The sequence below is a fragment of the Tupaia chinensis genome, unplaced genomic scaffold (assembly GCF_000334495.1).
Source record: "Tupaia chinensis unplaced genomic scaffold, TupChi_1.0 Scaffold000119_2, whole genome shotgun sequence".
In the NCBI taxonomy this organism is placed as follows: domain Eukaryota; kingdom Metazoa; phylum Chordata; class Mammalia; order Scandentia; family Tupaiidae; genus Tupaia; species Tupaia belangeri.
The window spans coordinates 705,595-727,759 of record NW_006159586.1 but is presented as its reverse complement, the minus strand read 5'-3'; the positions used below and the strand labels follow the sequence as shown (position 1 = coordinate 727,759).

The window sequence follows — 22,165 nt, the reverse complement described above, 5'->3', positions numbered from 1 at the left end:
TTTAAGTTTTCTTTAGAATTCAAATGATCTTTTTTTAAAAAATTAATTATGCTGACATATTTCTCTATACAGAAATTCCTCTTTGTAGAGCACATGCCAGTAGTAACTAAAGTATTGGAGGGCAGACTTTGGAGGACTTTAGGAGGGAAATTTTTAGGAAGAAAAAAGTTTGCAGAAAGTTAGATTAAAGGTGTGTACATGTCAGAGATTGGTGGAGGAAAAAAGTAGCTAAACTCTCCTTTCTTGCTAAGATTCATACCAGCGTAATCTTTCCCCATAAGAACTTTGATGACCCTTTCTACTCACTATATCCATTGATTGTTGGAAGAACCTGAAACTTGGTTGAAGACCAAGTTAAAAAAACAGGTGTCACTTTAAGAAGAAATGTGGGGCCAGCTGGTAGCATAGTGGTTAAGGTGGCTGGATTTCACATCGCTGACTGCTTGGTTCAAGTTCTAGATTCTGGTACTTTGGAAATCAAGCCAGGCTTGTGTGCTTGTGTGCTGGCCCAGAATTCCCAGAGCAGAAAGGAGGAGAAGGAATTACCATGTTGCTGTGAGGGTGGTGTGCTTTCTTACTTTTCTCCTCTCTCTCTCTGTCCCTCCCTCAATGTGTGCAAGTGCCTTCTAACAAAATTAAGAAAAGAAATGGAATCCAGCAAGATTTGCTGGGATTTTACTAGAATTTTGCTTAATCAGCTCTTCTGAGATTATCTGATCAGTAAGTGCTAAATAAAAAATAGAAGAGTATTTCTTCAGTTGTGGTGGTTAATGTTTTTATTTTGGTTTTGGTTATCACTTTTAAATAGGTTGGGGGCCAGCAGGTGGTGTGGTGGTTAAGGCACTGGACTCCCACATGGCTATCCTCAGTTGGAGTCCTAGGCCTGGTGGCTTTGCTTTCTTATTTTACTTATGTCTCTGTCACTCTCTGGTGAGAGCGTGTGCGCTGTAGCCAATTTAAATATAATAAATACAAATAATTTAAAAATTTGTTTAAATAATTATTTTATTTAACTTTATTTATTTATTTATTTTAATTTGACCAGAGAGGGACAGTGTGAGAGCGAGAGAGAGAGAGAGAGAATGTGAAAAGTAAGCTGTCAGGTCTGGAACTCAAGCAGTAGTTGGCCTTGTGGGACTCCATTGCCACCTGTTAGCCCCACAGATAAATTGGTTGGGCCAGCAGGTGACATAGTGGTTAAGTTGCTAGACTCCCACATGGTTGACCACGGTTCAAGTTCCAGACCTGGTGACTTGAAAATCACACCAGGTGCATGCAGTGTGGCTGCCCCTGGGGGAGGAAGAGGGGTGATTTCTCACTTTCCTTCTCATTGTCTCTCTTTCTCATTGTCTCTCTGTCTCTTTCTGGCGGATGCACGTGCCCTATGGCAAAAAGAATGAATGAATGTGCCCTATGGCAAAAACATGAATGAATGAATGAAAGAGGGAAGGGAGGGAGGGAGGAAGGAAGGAAGGAGCAAGCAAGGGGAAGAAGGGAAAGGAAGAAAGTGAGGGAGGAATGGAGAAAAGGAAAAAGTAATTAATTAACTAATTGGTTATCAGCAGGATGAAATGACTTTCCCAGTGTCCTCAATCTTTACTGACTGCTGGTTTAAAGTTTTCTACATGTCCCTGTTTACTCTCAAAGCCATTATCTTTGGCTATGTGTGTTGTGGAGGCTGGGGACAATACTTTATTTTTGCAGCATTTTGCAATGTGAAGACTGACTGATACCATCTGCTCTGCAGAACTCTGAGATTCCACATGCATCATTCTAAGTTCTTACCTCTTTGTTCCTTTTTATTTGCATTATTTACAACAGCTAGCAGAGCCTATTACATTAGCATCGTTTGCCAAATAATGTTACTACTGGAAATATATATGAGACTGCCCAGAAATCCCTTTTTGAGAGTTAAGCTTTGATAGGCTAATTTTGTGCTCTATTTTGTCATTTTTGTAAAGCAGGCTTCCTTACAGTAAATATCTGAAAGTAAGTGTAAAGAGTGATGCAAAGTAGTGACTTCTGAATTAATCTGGTTTCTTTGGGGGAAAAAAATCACAGATATCTTGTATAGTGTGACTATCTTTGTTGGTGTTAGTGTTCTACACTCAGCTCTAATAGTAAGATTGAGGACTTTGGGAAAGATGTGTCATATTTCTTGCCTGGGAAAACACTTCCCAAAAAGCTTTCATTGTCTTTATGCATGAAACCTTGAGTAAGCTGTAACTGGTATGTCATGAGATAGGTCAGAAATTTTCATCTTTTGTACAGTGTAGGGTAAGATAAATAAAATTTTCATTTTATACATGGAGAAAATGAAGCAGATTAAAATATAATGATCATGACATTGTGATATGTGTTACTATTAGAATATAACTTAGAGCTGCACCAGTGTGGTAGCAGTAGCTACATGTGGCTCTTGTACACTCAAAATGTGGTTAGTCCACATTGAAATATATTGTAAGTGTAAACGACACAGTGGATATCAAAGACTAGGATGAAAAGAAATCTCATCAGTACTTTAAAAAAATGGATTATTTCTAAGTCACAAAAAGTGAGTATATATTGATAGTACTTTTGAAATACTGGGTTAAAAATATATTATCTAAGTTAACTTAAACTTATTATCTTAATGTTGATACTAGAAAATTTAGAATTACACATGTCACTTCTATTATATATCTATTGGAGAGCACTTCTTTTTTTAAAAAAAAGAATTATTTTTTATTTATTCATTCATTCATTTTAATTTGACCAGAGGGAGGGAGGGAGGGAGGGAGGGAGAGAGAGAGAGAGAGAAAGAGAAAGAGAAAGAAAGTGAGAGAGCAAGCCACCAGGTCCGGGACTCGAACTATGGTCGGCCATGTGGGAGTGTCCATCACCTTAACCACCACGCCACCTGCTGGTCCCCCTTGGAGAGCACTTCTTGAGAGTATAAATTGGAGCTAGAGTTATGAATTAATATTCTCTATTTGATGCAGTATAAATTATGGTGACAATACATGAAGGACAATTATGATCTGGTGTTCACAGGTTGCTTTGATTTATAGTTAAATGTTATTTCTGACAACTCTTTATCAGCTATACAGGATTTTAAACAATCGCTTCTGGGCTGTCACTGAAACTGAAAAATGTAGAACACAGGAATTATGGCTCAGTGCTTGCTGTTTGTAGGCACTACCTTACATTGTCACTAGGCCAATGGAAGAGCAGGTTGAAACGAAATCCCAGATGACTGTGGAATGTGCAGTACTGAGGAGTAGGGGTGGGAAAACCCTGAGGTGGTATAACTGAGGTCTCCTGAGGGTAGTTTTCTGAAACGGCCTTGGTTCCTCCATATCTTCTGTTTTGCCTTAGTGATATAGGTGAATCTGATCTAAGTGTGGTGTACCTCTGGGTTCAGAATAATTGGCTGAAAATCACTAAGTAGGTGGATTCATGAGGCCGCAAGTGGTTGAAAATAATAACTAAGTTTCATTGAATAAAAAGAAAGTGAGATGTGATCCAGGAACTGCTTATGATCTTTGTTTTTATAGCCAGGAACAAGTCAGTAAAGTGTGTGGAGGAAATCTTGTCCTTTTAGTTTTACGACTACTCATTTCCTTACTCTTCAAAAGTCTTTTTCTCATTTGGATACCCACCTGGGAATTTCATTCATTTTAGAAGATAAATAGTATGTATGTGATTTTATTTTTTAAAGAATTAATTAACTAATTCCACATGAGTTTTGCCAGAGACAGGCAGAGAGAGAGAGAAATCAAGCCATCAGCCATGTGGGAATTCCAACACCTTAACCACCACGCTGCCTGCTGGCCCCATTATGTATGTGATTTTTAGCTTTGGTATTTTAAAGTAAATTTTTTCATTATGCTGTCTGTTCCTTGATTTAAAAAAATATTTTATTTATTTTATTATTAATATTATTATCTTCCAGTTTGACCAGAGAGAGAAAGTGAGAAAGCAAGCCACCAGGCCTGGGACTCGAACTGTGGTCAGCCTTGTGGGAAGTCTAGCACCCTTAACCACCACACCACCTGCCAGCCCCCCTTAATGTTTCAGTTGTGATGAAAATTGGTTGAATTTTGGATCATAGTTATGTCTTGATTTTGTAGACTTACTATTCAGTGTCAGAAGTAAATGCATGTAACATTGTAAAATTTATTTTCTGGGGACCAGCAGGTGGTGTAGTGGTTAAGGTGTTGGACAGCTACTTGGCTGATTGCGTTTTGAGTCCCAGACCCTGAGGCCTGAAACTCACTCTGGACTCGTGATCATACACATTCCCAAAATCCTGAGAGGAAAATGAAGAAGGGATTATGGTGTGGCCACCCACCCTAGGGGTGATTTCTTGCTTTCTGTCTCTGTCTCTCTGGCAAGCACACATGACCTTTGGCAAAATTCTCTTGCAAAAAAAAAATTTCTGTTTGGCTAATTGGTGTTAATTTTGAAAAGAAACATTTTCATTGGTTATTTATTTCATAATCATAATGTAAATATGGATACTTATATTTGAGTATAATCAGATGGTGAAATGGTTAATAGTGCTTACTAAATTGAAAGAGTACAGCAAAATATAATTAACACCATACTTTGATTGTAATTTTTTTGGGGGTTAGCCTTATGAATAATCTGTATATTAAAATGCTGGTTACTAATACATGTCAGTTGATGGACTACTGGAAAATTCAGATTTTATGGTATATTTTAGTTAGAATACTTATGTGCTTTGAGGGTGGTGACTTTTTTTTTAAATTTATTTTTTTCTTTCCTTTAGAATATGGTTTCTAGTTTTAGAGTTTCCGAACTACAAGTGTTACTGGGCTTTGCCGGACGGAATAAAAGTGGACGCAAGCATGACCTCCTGATGAGGGCGCTGCACTTACTGAAGAGCGGCTGCAGCCCTGCGGTTCAGATTAAAATCCGAGAATTGTATAGACGCCGCTATCCACGGACCCTCGAAGGACTCTCTGATTTATCCACAATCAAATCATCGGTTTTCAATTTGGATGGTAGCTCATCACCTGTAGAACCTGACTTGGCTGTGGCTGGAATCCACTCGTTGCCTTCCACTTCAGTTACACCTCACTCACCGTCCTCTCCTGTTGGTTCTGTGCTGCTTCAAGATACTAAGCCCACATTTGAGATGCAGCAGCCATCTCCCCCAATTCCTCCTGTTCATCCTGATGTGCAGTTAAAAAACCTACCCTTTTATGATGTCCTTGATGTTCTTATCAAGCCCACCAGTTTAGGTAAGTGTTAGAGGAAACATTTTTTTCTGGACAAGGGAGTAAATAGGAAAAGGAGCCTTTAATTATTGATGAATAATCTGTCAATATATTTTTTTTCAAAGAATTATTTCATTTAACTTTATTTTTTATTTTAATTGAACCAGTGAGGAACAGAGCAAGAAAGAGAGAGAGGAAATGAGAAAGCAAGCTGCCAGGTCCAGGAGTTGAAATGCAGTCAGCCATGTGGGAGTCGAGTACCCTTAACAACCATGCCACCTGTCGGCCCTGATCTGTCAATATTATACTAGATGGTTGGGAAAATCATAGCATATTTTTCTGTGCAAAAATGTGCCATGACTTTCCTGATGACTCAGTAAAATTGAGGCTTTAATGCCGTTGTTCACATATGTACTTGGAAACAAGTTTGGTACCAATGACTGGCATCTGACATAAAAATGGTACTTCATATCATTTAAGTGTATTATTTTCCACAATTTTTTTTATTGTGGTAAATACACATAAAATAAATGTACTACCTTGGCCTCTTTTTATTTCTTTTCTTTTTTTTTTTGGAGAGATTTTTCGCTATAGGGCGCGTGCGCTCGCCAGACAGACAGAGACAGAGAGACAGAAAGTGAGAAATCACCCCCCAGGGGGCATGGCCACGCTGTAATCCCTTCTCCATTCTCCTCTCGGGATCTTGGGCACGCATGCACATGCGCCCGGTGTGAGTTTTAAGCCACCGGGTCCGGGACACGAACCGCGGTCAACTACGTGGGAGTCCAGCGACATAGCCAGTACGCTAACTGCTGGTCCCTTTTTTTTTTAAACTGTTGCTATAAGTCACTTTCTGTAGAGACAGAGAAAGGTAAAGTGAGAGAGCATCCCCTGAGGGAGGGGAAGGGATATGGCCATACTGCAATCCCTTTGCCTCCATTCTTCTCATGTGATTTTAGACATTTGTGCACATACTCTGGTGTGTTTTTCTTTTTCTTTTTTTAACTTAAAAAATTATTTATTTAATTTTATTCACTCATTTGTTTCAATTTGACCAGAGGCAGACACAATGAGGGAGAGAAGGAAAGTGAGAAAACAAGCCTCCAGGTCTGGGATGCGAACCATGGTTGGCCATTTGGGAGTGTATAGCATCTTAACCACCATGCTACCTACTGGCCTCCCTCTGTGTTTTTCAGGCTGTTGGATCTGGATCTCAAATCGTGCAGTCAGCCATGGGGGTTCAGCCTCTTTAACCACCACAGGGCTGGCCCAGTCATAACTATTTATCATAGCAGCAAACTTTCTCATTAGCAATTATGAATGAATCTGAATATAATAATACAATTTAAAATTCATAGTATTCTAAAATTTTGGGCATCATTTTACTTACTGTTGTTATGCAATATTCTAAAGCACAGTATTGTAAGACATACACTTTATTATGCTCATAGATTGTCCGAGTTAGGGATTTGGAAGGACAGAGTGTGGATGATTTGTCTTTATCCAGAGATGTCTGGTATCTTAATTGAGAAGGCTTAGATTCTTAGGTCCCTTGATGCCTAGAAGCTTGGATTACTTGGAGGCATTTTCACTGATGTGTCTAACAGCTAGCTACCTAATGGTTTGGACTCAGCTTGGCTGTTAGGTGACCTACGTGTGGCTTCTTGTATGTTATAGATTGGGCTTCTTTATAGCTTAAGAACTACGTTCTAAGAATTAGTGTGCCTACAGAGCAATAAAGGTAAATATTGCACTTTAAAGGTCTAGCCTTGTATGATTACAGCGTACTGTATGCTATTGTTTGAAGCATTTACAAAAGGCTATTTGCATTGAAGGAAGGGTGATGTAGACCTTACTACTCAATTGGAATAGTATCCAGATTATATTATAAGAAGAACATGGTGGGAGGTATTGTGCCATATTTGGAAAATAGAATCTATATTATGAATGATTGTTTAAAAAGGAAAGGATTTGATAAAGTTATATTTAATTCATATCTTTGAGTCATGGTCTTTTTGTTCTCGTTCATTGCTGTTAAAAGCATTTGTATAATCTGTGTAGAATTGTTTTTCTCACCCCAAGTTGTAGACAATAGGGGAGAAAAAAGTTATGCATGTATTGCACCTACTGAGTATGGAAACACTCCAGTTTTAAATGTTAAGGTACCTGGTTTATAGGAACTTTTCTGGATAGTTTAACTCTAGCCATACATGCAGGGCTCAGATACTGGTGTTTATCCTGGGGAATTCAGGAGAGGCTTGGTGTTACCTTTGTCGGGTATAAAAATGTGTCATTTTGAGGAAAATAAAAGTGAATCTAAATCTGTAGAGATGATACATCTTATGAGAATGAAGCAAGAAGCATAGCCATTGAGCAGATAGTTTGATTTATAAATCCTGTCTTTCAGTGCTATTACTTTTGCTTTAATCATTTACTACTTATTTACTCTTTGTGGTGATTCTCATTCCCAAGGATCCAATTTTTGTTTGTGTATGTGCATGTGTAAAAAAAATACACACACACACACATATATATATAAATATATATAATAAATATATTTTTAATACTAGATGGTGGGTGAGCTTGCTTGGAAGGGAGTGGAGAAAGGAGGAGACGTAGAGAGAAAGCAGTCTTCAATGGGGTCTGGTCACGCTGTATTCCTTTTTCCTCCAATTCTCCATCTGGTTAGATTCCTGAGCATGTGTATCCAGTGTGTTTTTCTTTCTTTTTTTTTTTTAAGAATTATTTTTAAAAATTTTGTTGATTATCATTTTTAAAAAATGTTTTTTAAGTTGACCAGAGAGAGAGAAGAGGGAAAGTGAGAAAGCACGCCATCAATTTGGGACTCGAACTTCTATCAGCCATGTGAGAGTCCAATGGCCCAACCACCATCCACCTGTGGGCCCCCTCCTGTGTGTTTTTCAACTTCCAGAGCCAGGACTCGTATTTCTGGTTAGAGTGGGATCCAGCATCTTTTGATTAATTGCTATGCTATAGACCTGGCCTGTGATTTGTATCTTTATTTAAACTTAAAAAAAGAAAATTATTTAATTTTATTTATTATTATTATTTTAAATGTGACCAGAGAGAGACAGAAAGAGCAAGAAAGCAAGCTGCCAGGTCCAGGACTTGTATGTACTGAGGACAGTCATGTGGGAGTTCAGTGCCCTGACCATCCTGCTACCTGCTGGCCCCAATTTATATCTTCTTAATCTTGATTATTTCCTTTTACTTTTTTTTGGAGAGGTTTTTGCTATAGGGTGTGTGCGCTCGCCAGAAAGAGACAGAGAGACAGAAAGTGAGAAATCATCCCCCAGGGGGGATAGCCATGCTGCAATCCCTTCTCCTCCATTCTCCTCTCGGGATCTTGGGCATGCATACACACGTGCCCGGCGTAAGTTTAAGCCACCAGGCAGGTCCGCGACTCGAATCGCAGTCGACTATATGGGAGTCCAGTGATATAGCCATTACGCTAACTGCTGGTCCCTCCCTTTACATTTTTCTAATGCATGTCTGTTGTCAACAGATTCTCTTAGCTTTTATTTTATTTGAAAAGTTAGTATATCACTGTTTTTGAGTGGTTGATTTTCCAGTTGACTCTTTTTATCCTTTTTATCTAACTTTTAAGGTATCTTTTGACTTACATTCTTTTTAAAAGAAGTCAGCCTTTTTTTGGTGTTATTTGCTTGTACAAAATTTTCTTTTTTCTCTGGCTGCTTTCAGGATTTTATAGTTGCTGGGTTTTAGTTTGATTATGATATGATTAGGTAGTTTTCTTTGTATTATTTTTTGGGATTGATATGTAAATCCCCTTTTCCCTCCATCAAACTTAGGGATTATTCTTTAATAATTTCTGCAAGGTTTTTTGTTTTTGTTTCTGTGTTTTTTTTTTTTTTTAATTTAAACTGTTTTCTTCACTTTCTCATTTTGGGACTCCATTTGTACTTATGTTAGATCTTTTGCGGTTTCTGGCCAGAGAGACTGGACCCATATGCCATTAACTAAGACAGTGAGAGGGAAAGTGAGAAATCATTTGGGGGATGGCCATGCCACAATCCCTTCTCTGTTCCCTTGTAATCTTAAAATATAAATTATTGAATTTTACAGTTAAAGGGTTTGGATGACCTTAGCTGAGAGTGGGAAGTGGGATGTCTACAAAAAAGAAAAGATTGGATAGTGAATAGGAACCAAAGAAATGGACTTACTGCTGTACTATACTCATATGTCATTGTGTTTTATGCCTCATGACTATATATATATATATATATATATATATGTGTATGTATATATGTATATTTTTAAGAATTATTTTATTTAACTTTATTTGTTTTAATTTGACCAGGGAGGGAGGGACATAGTGAGAGAGAGAGGAAAAGTGAGGAAGCAAGCCTCCAGGTTCTGGACTCGAACCACGGTTGGCTATGTGGGAGTCCAGTGCCCTTAACCACTACAGTGTCTGCCCTCCCCCCTTGTTTTTTGTTTGTTTAAAGAGGTTTTTGCTTTAGGGCATGTGCACTTACCAGGGGGATAGAGAGATAGAGACTGAGAGGGAAAGTGAGAAATCACTTGGGGAATGGTCATGCCACAATCCTTCTCTGTTCTCCTCCTGGGATCTTGGGCATGTAGGCACACATGCCTGGCATGATTTTCAAGCCACTGGGTCTGGAACTTGAATCACTGACTACCATGTGGGTGTCCAGTAAGTGACATAACTGTTATGCCATCTGCTGTCCACCCATAATTATATTTAAATCTGAAATTTTGTTTTATTTTTAGGCCTTTATCATAATCAGCATCCTTCCCTATCTCCTTTTTTTAAGTGTTCTAAAAAAATAAGAACCATTTTAGGTCACGATTCCTAGGATCATAGTTGCTACAAAATAAAATGCCTACACTTAAAGAAAAGAGTGTTTTACCAAGGAGTTAATAATGTTTTTCTTGATTTGGTGTGACTTGTGATTGAAGCCTTCTGACAAAGGATATTAAACCAGCAACTTGTTTATATCTTCACCCATCAGGAAAACTGTGGGGAGTAACATACACAAGGGCCATTTTCCCTCTTACTGGGCATAGTGCAGTACTCATGAGGAAACAGAATGAAGGCATTTACAATATATTAGCTTTGCTTTGTTTTATTTAAATGGAAACTAGAATATTATTGAATAATTTATCTATTATAGTTCTTTGTGAAGTTACAAATACATTTTAGTTTTAAATAACATGTAAGAGGATCAGCAGGTGGTGTGGTAGTTAAGGCTCTGTATTCCACATGGCCAACTGTGGTTTGAGTCCTTGACCTGGCAACTTGCTTTTTCACTTTTTTCCTCTCTCTCTAGCAAATACACATGCCCTATAGCAAAGTAAAAAGAAAATAATAATAAAATTAAATAATTACTTAAAAAACACAGATAAGAAGGTAATCTTTTTTAAAAATAATCATTTAACTTTATTTATGCATGAATTTATTTTAAATTTGACCAGAGTGGGACAGAATGAGCATGAGAGAGAAAGAGGGAGGGAAAGTGAAAAGGCAAGCCACCAGATCCAGGAGTCGAACCACAGTTAGCTATGTAGGAATCCAGTGCCCTTAACTACCATGTCATCTGCCGGCTTGGTAATCTTTTTTAAACTAGGCAATCTTGTATATAAGTTATTATGAGATTAAAAATTTTTTCTTATGTCTGTGCTTTATGTAATTAAATATAAAGCATAAAAAACAAACACAGCAAAGAAACAAAAAACTTTGTTATTGTATAGAGTTCTAGGGAAAGTTTGTTTTTAAAAATAATCATTTATTTAATTTTATTTATTATCATTATTATTTTTAAATTTTGCTATTGGGTATGTGTGCACTTATGAGAAAGAGAGAAAGAGAGCAAGCTGCCAGGTCTGGTACTCAAACTGTTCGGCCATGCGGGAGTCCAGTGCCCTAACCACCACTCCACCTGCTGGGCCCCTTAGGGAAAGTTTTTAAGTGATACTATGGGATAGGATGAAGTATAAAATTGAAGAGTTTTGCTATATTTTGACTGTATATTATAATTAGTGTTTCACAATTTAAAAACTTAACAAATTCTTAAAGTGAAAAAAAAGCCTTTATTGTGTCTTTACTCACGGTTTACAAGATGAATTCAGTTTAGTACTCTTGATTTTGGAGTATTTTAATCATAAACATTGAAGCATTTGGTGTACCCTTGATCAGAAGTGCCTGCTTATTGCAGGTGGTTTTATATCAACTTGGATTTATTATTGAAATATTTTTCTTTTTTTTCTTCTCAGTTCAAAGCAGTATACAACGATTCCAAGAGAAGTTTTTTATTTTTGCCTTGACCCCTCAACAAGTTAGAGAGATATGCATATCCAGGTAAGAAAAATGTATGGAACGTACTTGTCCATGAATGTTGATGTACTAGTGAATTCATGTGCAAGAGCTAATAATGATATACTACAGACTAGGTGGCTTAAACAATGGAAATTTATCTCTCAAAATTCTGGTGGCTTTTGTCCAAGATCAAAGTATTAGCATGTTTGATTTATCATGAAACCTTTCTGTTTGGCTCACACATCTTGCTAGGTCCTCACGTTACCTTTTCTTGGTCCCAGTGCACTCCTGAAGTCTTTTCCTTTTCTAAGGACCCCAGTCATATTGGTTTAGGTACCCACCCTTATAACTTCATTTAGCCTTTTCTCTTTAAAGGCTTTTATTTCTAAATACAATCACAGTGGGGATTGGAGCTTTAACATCTGAATTTGGGGGGATACACAATTCAGTATTTGTGATAACAGTCCAAATATAGGGTGACATAAATTTTATCATTCCAGACAGGGACATTATTGAGAGTGAAAATGGACATTATTAAAAATTCTGAGACAATAACCTAAATCTGAACAACTCCAGGCAAAGTTACCTGTGGAGTCATCTTGACCAAAAAATTGGGTAGAGTGTCTTACAAGTAGCGTAGTGGTTAAGGTGCCAGACTACCACATAGCTTACCATACAAGTCCTGGACCCGGTCACTTGAAACTCGGTTCAAGCCTCAAGGTCTGAGGTTCAAACTGCAGTTGACTATGTGGGAGTCCAGTGATGTAATCATTACGCTATCTGCTGGCCCTCATTGTGCTTTCTTAACCCATTTTCTTTCTCTTTCCAACAGAGATTTTTTGCCTGGTGGTAGGAGAGATTATACAGTTCAAGTTCAGCTGAGGTGAGTTTGAAATTTTGTTCCATTAATTTTATACTTGCTAACTGTGTGCATATTTGAGTATAATACTTAAGTATATTTCTTATCTTTTTTAAATGCAGACTTTGCCTGGCAGAGACAAGTTGCCCTCAAGAAGATAACTATCCCAATAGTCTGTGTATAAAAGTAAATGGGAAGCTGTTTCCTTTGCCTGTAAGTTGCTTTAAAAAAAAAAAAAAATCGTATGGTGTGCACAGGCCAGAGAGAAAGAGATAGAGAAATGGCACCCATGCCACAGTCCCTTCTCCTCCATTCTCTTGGGATTTTGCAGGTACCACACACACTCGGTATGTTGTTCAGGCCACTTGTGTTCTCTCTCTCTCAGACACACATTTATTCCCATTCCCATGTTAGTATGTGGATTATATAGGTTCTGTTCTATCATTCATTCCCTTCTTCAAACTGTTTTTAATGATTTTCAAAATTTTGTTGTAAGTTGTAGAATGCACAGGTTATGTGCATTCCCATTTAATAGTAACTGTGATACTTTTTCTTTCCTTTTTTTTTTGTTTTTTGTTTAAAAATAAGCTTGAGGTGTAGGGACAGATGTTTTTGACAGGATCTCACCATGCCAGTCCTTCTGCCCTGGCCTCTCAGTTATCTATCTAGGATTACCCCTCTCTTCTGCTCCCACTTGTTTAGGGTTGGTCCAGAAATCAGATCTAGGCCTTCTGTGGGGCTCCAGCATTGTGCGATGTTCTCTACTGTCTGTGCCACTACTGCTGGATCAGATGCTGTCTCTTATGACACAGTGAAGAGAGAACACTTTTTTTCCTCAGAGAAAAAAATAGTAGAGACCATTCTCATCACTCTTAGGATTTTAAGCGTGAAATTCATGAATTCATTCCCCTTTTTTTTTGTTCTTAAAGTTTGTTCTTCTTCATTTCCACCCCTAATATGTAAACATATTTTGAACCGGGCATTCTAAGATGAATCATTAAAAGTGTTGCAGCTTTATCTGTATGTAAAGTTTGGTTACTTATAGAAAGGAACAAAATTCAGTCAGTGTAGCAAGATGTCAGCATCTTTAATTTTAATGATAGAACATAGATTTTTATTTTTTCCTATCATTTTAGACTTGTGAAATTATTATTTTTTTATTTTATTTATTTTTATTTTTTTTGGAGAGGTTTTTGCCGTAGGGTGCGTGTGCTTGCCAGACATACAGAGAGAGACATAGAGACAGAAAGCGAGAAATCCCCTCCAGGGGGGATGGTCACGCTGCAGTCTCTTCTCCTCCATTCTCCTCTCGGGATCTTGGGCACGCATGCACATGCGCCTGGCGTGAGTTTTAAGCCACCAGGTCCGGGACACGAACCGCGGTCGACTATGGGAGTCCAGCGACATAGCCATTGCGCTAACTGCTGGTTCCCAAGACTTGTGAAATTATTACAGCAGTTTTCAAAGGCCATTTTCTTGTTTTAGATTTATGGCCATAAGGTAAAGACTACATGATGATTACAAAGGTAAAAATAAAATAACTTCGAATAACTGAAATTAAGCAAGATCCTATTTTTTTAAAAAGAATTATTTATTTATTTAATTTATTCATTTATTTTAATTTGACCAGAGAGAGAGAGAAAGTGAGAAAGCAAGCCACCAGATCTGGGACTCGAACTGTGATCAGCCATGTGGGAGTATCCAGCACTTAACCACCACGCCACCTGCTAACTCCACAAGATCCTGTTTTTATCTTGGAAGAAAAAGTTTAATCTGCTATTAAGAGTTTAAAATAACTTTCTTTCTTATTGTTATAGGGCTATGCACCACCACCTAAGAATGGGATTGAACAGAAGCGTCCTGGACGCCCCTTGAACATCACATCTTTAGTTAGGTTATCTTCGGCTGTGCCAAACCAGATTTCCATTTCTTGGGCATCAGAAATAGGAAAGGTAAAAGATTTTTTTCTCTGGGTAATGTGAGAGTGATCCCATTGGAAAGGAATTTATTTAGTTTTTTTCTTAGGCCACTATCTCATCTTTTTTATTTATTTATTTTTTTACCAGAGAGTGCATGTACTTGCCAGAGATAAGAGTGAGAAAACACTCTACCCATGGGGGCTGGCCACAGTGCAGTTACTTCTCTGTTTCTCTCTCCTTTTGGGATTTTGGACATGCACACATGTGCCCAGTGTGTTTTTCAAGCCATCAGGTCTGGGACTCAGACCATATATACTTGTCTGTGTAGGATCTAGCTGTCTTAACCACCATCTCTGACTAGCCCTGATTGTAATCTTAGAAAGCAATAATGTTTAATTCAGCAGTGGCTATATGAAGATTTGTAAGGTTAAAAACGTTAAGTCTGAGGTTCCTTGAGTAACATGTTTATTTTATTGGAAAGGAAATATGCATATTTATCAGTCTTTAGGGAAAATGGTCAAATGTACTCATATTATGGTTAGAAATTATGTGATCCAGGCTTTATTAAACAGCTGATATTTTAGATAACGTGTGGGCATCTTATTTAAAAATACTTACTTAGAGAGTTATATGAATTCTATACTTTCATGTTGATAAGCCTGGCTTTCTGATGATTCTTAGTGTCAAAATGAATTATATGAATTATGAGATACTGATTAATAGAGGGATAATTAACATTTTAGAATTACTTGTTTATATAACTGAAATACTGGAAAAATTTTATTTTCTGGGTATTGCTTTAATACTCCTATTTCAACCATAATATCCCTTTTTTGTAGATGGGGAAATTGAGGCCTGTGAGTATGATAGGAATTTTTTTTTTTAAAGAATTATTTATTAAAAAAAAAGAGAATTATTTATTTAATTTTATTTGTTATTTTTTAATTTGACCAGAGAGAGAGGGAAAGTGAGAAAGCAAGCCGCCAGATCTGGGACTTGAACTGTGGTTGGCCATGTGGGAGTCTAGCACCTCAACCACCATGCCATCTGCTGACCCCCAGTTTTTTTTTTTAAGAGAGATTTTTGTGTAGGGTGCGTGCACTCACCAGGGAGACAGAGATGGGGACAGAAAGCAAGAAATCATTTCCCCCAGGAGGGGGGACCACGCTGCAATCCCTTCTCCTCTTGGGATCTTGGGTGCATGTGCACACACGCCCAGTATGCATTTCGAGCCACCGGGTCCAGGACTCAAACCATGGTCGACTATTTGGGAGTCCAACAATGTAACCATTATACCATCTACTGGTCCGTATGATAGGAGGTTTTTTTTGTTTGTTTGTTTTACTCCTAGAGTAATTGCAGAGCCGGAAATAACTTGCAGTTTTTAAAATGATTTGTAGACTTTGAAGAGTTGTCATTTTTGCTGTATAATGGGGATAATATTTTTTCCTTGTAATTAAAATGATTAACTGATCTAAAATTTATATAGTATATTTAATGTTTAGATATTTAAAATAACATTAAAAATAATATTCATTATATTGAGTTGTCAGAAAAGTCATGTATCTCTCTTTGTTATTCTCTGCAAAAGTGCATCATGACTTTTCCAAAAACCCAGTATTTGGTTTGGTAACTGTTAAAAGTATTTTATTATATGGGCCAGAAGGTGGTGTGGTGGTTAAGATGCTGGGCTCCCTCATGGTCGACCACAGTTCAAGTCCCGGACCTGGTGGCTTGAAACTCACGCTAGGTATATGTTCATGCATGCTCAGGATCCTGGGAGGAGCATGGAGAAGGGATTGCAGCATGGCCATCTCCCCTGGGAGGTGATTTCTCACTTTTCTCTTTCTATGTCTCCAGTGAGTATACACACCCTATAGCAAAAACCCTTTTAGGGGAAAAAAAATTATTATAGAATCAATTGAATGAATATACATTTGGTGAACCGGTAAGGTAGTTTTTTTGGTTTTGTTTTTTAGTATTTAGATAAAATTATATTTTATCTCTTCATATCTCTGTAAATAACTAATAAAATTTCATTTGCTACAGATCTAAGAGGTATAGGATTGGATGCTGTTATTTTCTGCCCTTGCCTTTTTGACTTTTAGCATTTATTCTTGTGTCTTACATGGTATAATAGCTACCTCACCTCTACCCCAGTAAAATGCCTATCTGGGAACGGGAATTTGTCAAAGCTTTTGTAGAGGAAAGCCGATACTGGGTTCATTTGCATGATTTGTTTAAAGTCACATAATAGATGGTTTCTTGCCAGAATTAGAACTTTGGAACTCTTGGTTTGAAGCGTTAATTCAGACCACTGGTTTTTGCAGTGAAACTCATTTTCAAATGAAAACATTTGATTGGTGCAAAAGTAATTGCGGTTTTGCATTGTTGTAATTTGCTGTTTGATATTATTAATAGATACATTCTTATATAAAAGTGGTTAAGTTATGTATATATCGTTTTAATGTGCATTTCTCACTTTTCTTTTTGCTAATGATGTATTACTTGCTGTTTATTTTGTATATATTTTAGACTAGGGAAATTATAGCAGTATTCTTCTCCAATTTCAAAATGGGTCTTAAACAGTCAACAACTTGCAATATCAACAACATATTGTCTCAGTAACTGCTAATGAGCATGCAGTGTAGTGGTAGTTCAAGAAGTTTTGCAAAGGAGATGAGAGCCTTGAAGATGAGCATAGTTGGAAGTTGGCAGTGACCAATTGAGAACAATCACCGAAGCTAATCCTCTTAAAAGTACATGAGAAGTTACAAAGAACTCAAAACCATGTCCATTTTGGGCATTTGGAATAAATCGGAAAGGTGAAAACACTTGATAAGTGCGTGCCTCATGAGCTGACCAAAAGTCCTAAAAAACAGTCATTTTGAAATGTTTTCTCCTATTGTATGCAATAACAATGAACCACTTCTTGATCAAATTGTGATGTGCGATGGCAAGTAGATTTTATATGACAACTGGCATGACCAGCTCAGTGTTTGGACCAAGAAGAAGCTTTAGTGCACTTCCCAAAGCCAAACTTACATCAAAAAAAAGGCATGGTCACTTTTGGTGGGGTCTGGTTCAGTTCACTACAGCTTTCTTACTTTCTTTTATTTTTTCCAAAGAATTATTTTGATTTGACATTATTTATTTATTTAAATTGACCAGAGCGGGACAGTGAGAGAGAGGAACTGAAAGTGATTCCTGCCAGGTCTGGGACTCGAACTGCGGTCAGCCATGTGGGAGTCCAGCGCCTTTAACCACCATGCCACTTACTGGCCCCTTCACTACAGCTGGCATTGGTCAACAGAAAAGGCCCATTCTTCTCCAAGGTAACACCCCAGCTGCACGCTGCACTACCAGTGCTTCAAAAGTTGAATGAATTGGGTATGAAGTTTTGCCTCATCTGCCATATTCACCTGACGTCTTGTCACTCGACCTCCACAGCATCTGGATAACTTTTTGCAGGGAAAACACTTGCTTAACCAGCAGGATGCAGAAGATACTTTCCAAAAGCCTGTTGAATTCCGAAGCACAGATTTTTATGATACAGGAATAAACTCATTTCTCTTTGGCAAAAATAAGTTGATTGTTAATGGTTCCTATTTTGTTTGAACCTAGTTATAATGACTTAAAATTTTAAGTCCAAAGTCGCAGTTGCTTTTGTACCAACCTAATATAAAAGCCCTATTACATAAAGTAGATAAAAATAGAATGGTTCTTGTTAGGCGCAGGCATGGGGAGATATATTCTCTTGATGGCCCAAAAGGCCAGTTTTGTTAAATTGGAAACATTACTTGAAAACAGTGAGATAAGCTATGTTTCCCTACCAGTGAATGTTTTAAAATAAGTGATTTTTTGGGGGAAGGGAGAGAGGTTTTGCTATAGGTGTGTTTGCTCTCGCCAAAAAGAGAGACTGAAAGCGAGAAATCACCCCCCATTGGGGATGGCTATGCTGCAGTCCCTTCTCCTCCATTCTCCTCTCGGGATCTTGGGCGCACACGCACCGGGCGTGAATTTAAGCCACCAGCTCCAGGACTCGAACCACAGTCAACTATATGGGAGTCCAGCGACATAGCCATTACGTCAGCTGCTGGTCCCAAAATAGGTGATTAAGAAATACCTTTAAAGTGATTGAAGTTTTATCTTTCCAGAAATAAAAGAGTTGATTTCTGAGTTATTGATCTTCCTGTAGAAGTTAATTTTGAATGTTGTTATTAGGAACCAGAATTTCCTCAACAAATGTTTTGTTTAAATAAAGAGAATATCACCTCTCATCTTTAATACAGATTATCTTTCTTTGTAGAATTACTCCATGTCTGTTTATCTTGTACGACAGCTCACATCAGCCATGCTATTACAGAGATTAAAAATGAAAGGTATTAGAAACCCTGATCATTCCAGAGCACTAAGTAAGTATGTTTGTAAGACCAAACATATAAGATGCTTTAATAATGGGGGAAAAAAACAACACAAACTCACATACATATCAATATTTATTATATTAGTACATATTTATTAGCATATATACACACACACTATATATATTGACTTAAATGTTTTACCTGGTGAATAAAGCAGGCACCATCATCACATATATAGTTAATAGTATTTCATTGTGAAAGGAGGTATAAGAATATACCTTTTATATTTACAGATTTGACAGTTGTTGAAAACAACCAACACTGCCTTATAAAAATAGTAATAAATGTGTTAAAGAAGCATTGAAGCTCAGGGTACTGCATTCCTACTTGTTCTCTTTATTGTTGTTTTAATCTTAAGTCTTAATTAACTTTCTGTTTTGGCTTCCTTACCAGCAGCTTTAGTTAAAAAACAAATGAAAAACACTTTTAAAAACAACTTTGGTTAAACATATGATCTAGAGTTTGCACATTCATAATTCTTTAACCTGTTAAAGGGGTATGGTAGGGGTATGGTTGTATTGTTAATGTATGAATACTTAATGTGTTCGTTTTTATAATTTCTTGACCTGTTTGAAGTGTTTGAGATATTTTCAAATAAGATACTACGTATTTTTGTAATTCCATTCGTGTCACCATTAATTAAATTAAAAACTTTTTTCTTTTTAAAGTTAAAGAAAAACTTACTGCAGATCCTGATAGTGAAATTGCTACAACCAGCCTTCGAGTTTCCTTGATGTGCCCTGTAAGTAAAGCAATGAAACATTCTGGGGGAATTTTATCTTATTTTTAGGTTTATGTATTTATTTTCTCTAAAGGTGTGAGGAGAAAGAGAAAGAGTTAGGCTCTCTCTGACAGAGTCTTCTCACATGGTCCTCCCCCGAGCCTCACCTAGCCAGGATCACGGGTATAGGAATCAAGCCCAGTGTGCCCAGGGAGACCTTAGGATGCAAACCTGAGACCTTCTTCAGCATCATAGAGTGTTACCACTGTGCCACTGTGCCACTGTGACTGACTTTTCCTTTTTTGAATGATTAATTTTCCTGCAATAGTATGTGTGAAAATTAATTATGTATTATGATAGAATTCTGAACTTGTGTCTTTTCCCATTTAGGAATCTTCATGATTAAGCGTTTTAACTCTTTGTGTTCTTCAGGCAATGACTAAGTAAGGAGAGACCTAAAAGGATATTGTAAGGATGAGAGAAGATACCTTTAGATTCAGAGTAATCTGTCATGATTAATGGTATAGATAATCCACAGCTAATAATAAAAATATTAAGAGTTGAGTCCTATCATAATATAACTGGGATTGAAAAATAGCAACAAAGTGACTAGGGCCAGATAAATGCCAAATTGATGGTCTTCTTTTAATCAGGATGTATGGGATATCTTTGTAATGTACTTTTTGCACAATAATTATTTTATGTCTCTTACTTAGAGACTATGGAGGAGAAATCATTGACTGTGAGGTCTTCCTGTGTACTTGGTACTGAGCAAACGGCAGGAGAAAATACTGACGATTTGCTAAGAAGATGTCAGAAAGTTAATAATCTAGTTTGAGAGATAAAACCAATTCATATTAAAAAGGAGCCAACCGTAGGGCAGATGGTCTTCAAAAAATGCATGGATAATGCATATTTTAAAATGGCAAGAATTTTATGCCCTGTTTAGAGATGCTTTCTCTCTCCCCTTTCTGAGAATGTGTTCCCTCTGGCAATTAAAAAACAAAACAAAACAAAACTTAGCAAACTAGGAAAGGTATCTAATTAAATCCAAAAGCTTCTAAGTGTAATATTATAAAACTAGGGATATCTCAGGAAAGTGTGAAGTATTTGGATTTAGGTTTTAATTCCATCAGTTGTTTCTCAGTGACTGTATTGTTTGTGCATATCATATCTTTAGTGAAACTACAGATGAACCAATGGGCGAGAAGGGGAGGAAATGCCTCAAAATTCTACTACATGGGCAATTAAGAATATTATGATTTTGCTGTGAATTCTTCCAGACTTTATAGTGCACATAATGAATAAAAATTCTTTTTTTCCCTTTCCTTTTCTATGTCCTTTCTGTAGTCTTTCAGTATTCATTCAATCATATTGTCAACTAATACTGAGCACATACCACAAACTTGTGTTGTGTTAGGAAAGTGGGATTATAGTGGTGAACAGAGACATAGACTAGTACTTGTGGAGTTTAGGGTCTAGTGGGAAAAATACATTTTCAATAAAAATATCAGAGTTGTTTATAAATGCAGATATATTCTGAAAGGGAAATGTCTGGGAATGCTTCAAGGGTTATACAAGAAAACATGATATGATGTAGGCGGATGTTTATGTCTTGCTGTCAGTATATCTGTACTAGCTAGAATAAGGATTGAACAGAGCACAGTAGTTACATCGAAGTATATTGAAAAGTTGAAACATTTGAATATATACAATTAAAAAGTCGGGCCAGTTGTTAGCATGGTAGTTAAGGTGGCTGAATCCCACATGGCCAACTGTGCGGTTCAAGTCCCGGACCCAGCAGCTTGAAAAACACTCGAAGTATGCAAGTACGCCCACCTAAAATCTCAAGAGAATAAAGAAGGGATTGTAGGGACCAGTAGTTAGCGTAATGGCTATGTCACTGGACTCCCATGTAGTCGACCGCAGTTAAAGTCCTAGATCCAGTGGCAGCGTGTGCGTGCGTGCCCAAGATCCCGAGAGGAGAATGGAAAGAGAAGGGATTACGGCGTGGCAATCCCCTCTGGGGGTTGATTTCTCCATTTCTGACTCTCTGTCTCTCTCTGTCTTTCTGGCGAGCACACGCACCCTATAGCAAAAACTTCTCCAAAAAAAGGAATTGTAGTGTGGCTATCCCCACTGGGGGGGGGGGTGTGATTTTTCACTTTCTCTTTCTCCTAGTCTCTGTTTCTCTCTGACAGACACAAACACCCTATAGCAAAACTAAAAGAAAAAAATTTAATTTTAATAATGAAAACTGTATTTTTGCAGTTGGTTGCACACATGAGGCTGATTTTTCTCACATAAAGGACTCCTGTAAATACTGATAAAATAGCTAACAAAAGATTAATAACAATGGAAAATGAGAAGGGCTGTGAGTAGTAATTCTTAGAAACATAGGTGATCCTTAGAGGCTAAAAAAAGAGGCTCAACTACCACTTATAAGTTGGTTATACTGGGATATTTATCACCTATCAGATTGGTAGAAATCAGATAATTCAGTAACAGTGTACTGACAGAATTGAGTGGAACCAAGCACAGTAATGACATATGTTTGTGTAAATCATTAGGTATATCTCTGTTTGAAAGTTAGTTTTGTCAGCGTGACAAATTATCACAAATTCTTTTTCTTTTTTTAAAAAATTATCTATTTAATTTTATTTATTCATTCATTTATTTTAATTTGACCAGA

At 37.2% G+C, this 22,165-nt stretch overlaps 1 protein-coding gene across 5 annotated transcripts in view; it reads left to right on the top strand.

Annotated features, from left to right (window-relative positions):
- Nucleotides 1–22,165, top strand: part of PIAS2 (protein inhibitor of activated STAT 2) — a 72,500-nt gene that overhangs the window by 7,950 nt on the left and 42,385 nt on the right. For all 5 annotated transcript variants that reach the window (XM_006144425.3, XM_006144424.3, XM_006144423.3 and 2 more), the window contains exons 2-8: nt 4,775–5,249; nt 11,505–11,589; nt 12,380–12,430; nt 12,529–12,619; nt 14,224–14,358; nt 18,635–18,740; nt 19,421–19,494. In XM_006144425.3, coding sequence (XP_006144487.1) covers nt 4,778–5,249; nt 11,505–11,589; nt 12,380–12,430; nt 12,529–12,619; nt 14,224–14,358; nt 18,635–18,740; nt 19,421–19,494 — 1,014 coding nt within the window. In that variant the 5' untranslated portion in view covers nt 4,775–4,777. The remainder of the gene's footprint in view (nt 1–4,774; nt 5,250–11,504; nt 11,590–12,379; nt 12,431–12,528; nt 12,620–14,223; nt 14,359–18,634; nt 18,741–19,420; nt 19,495–22,165) is intronic.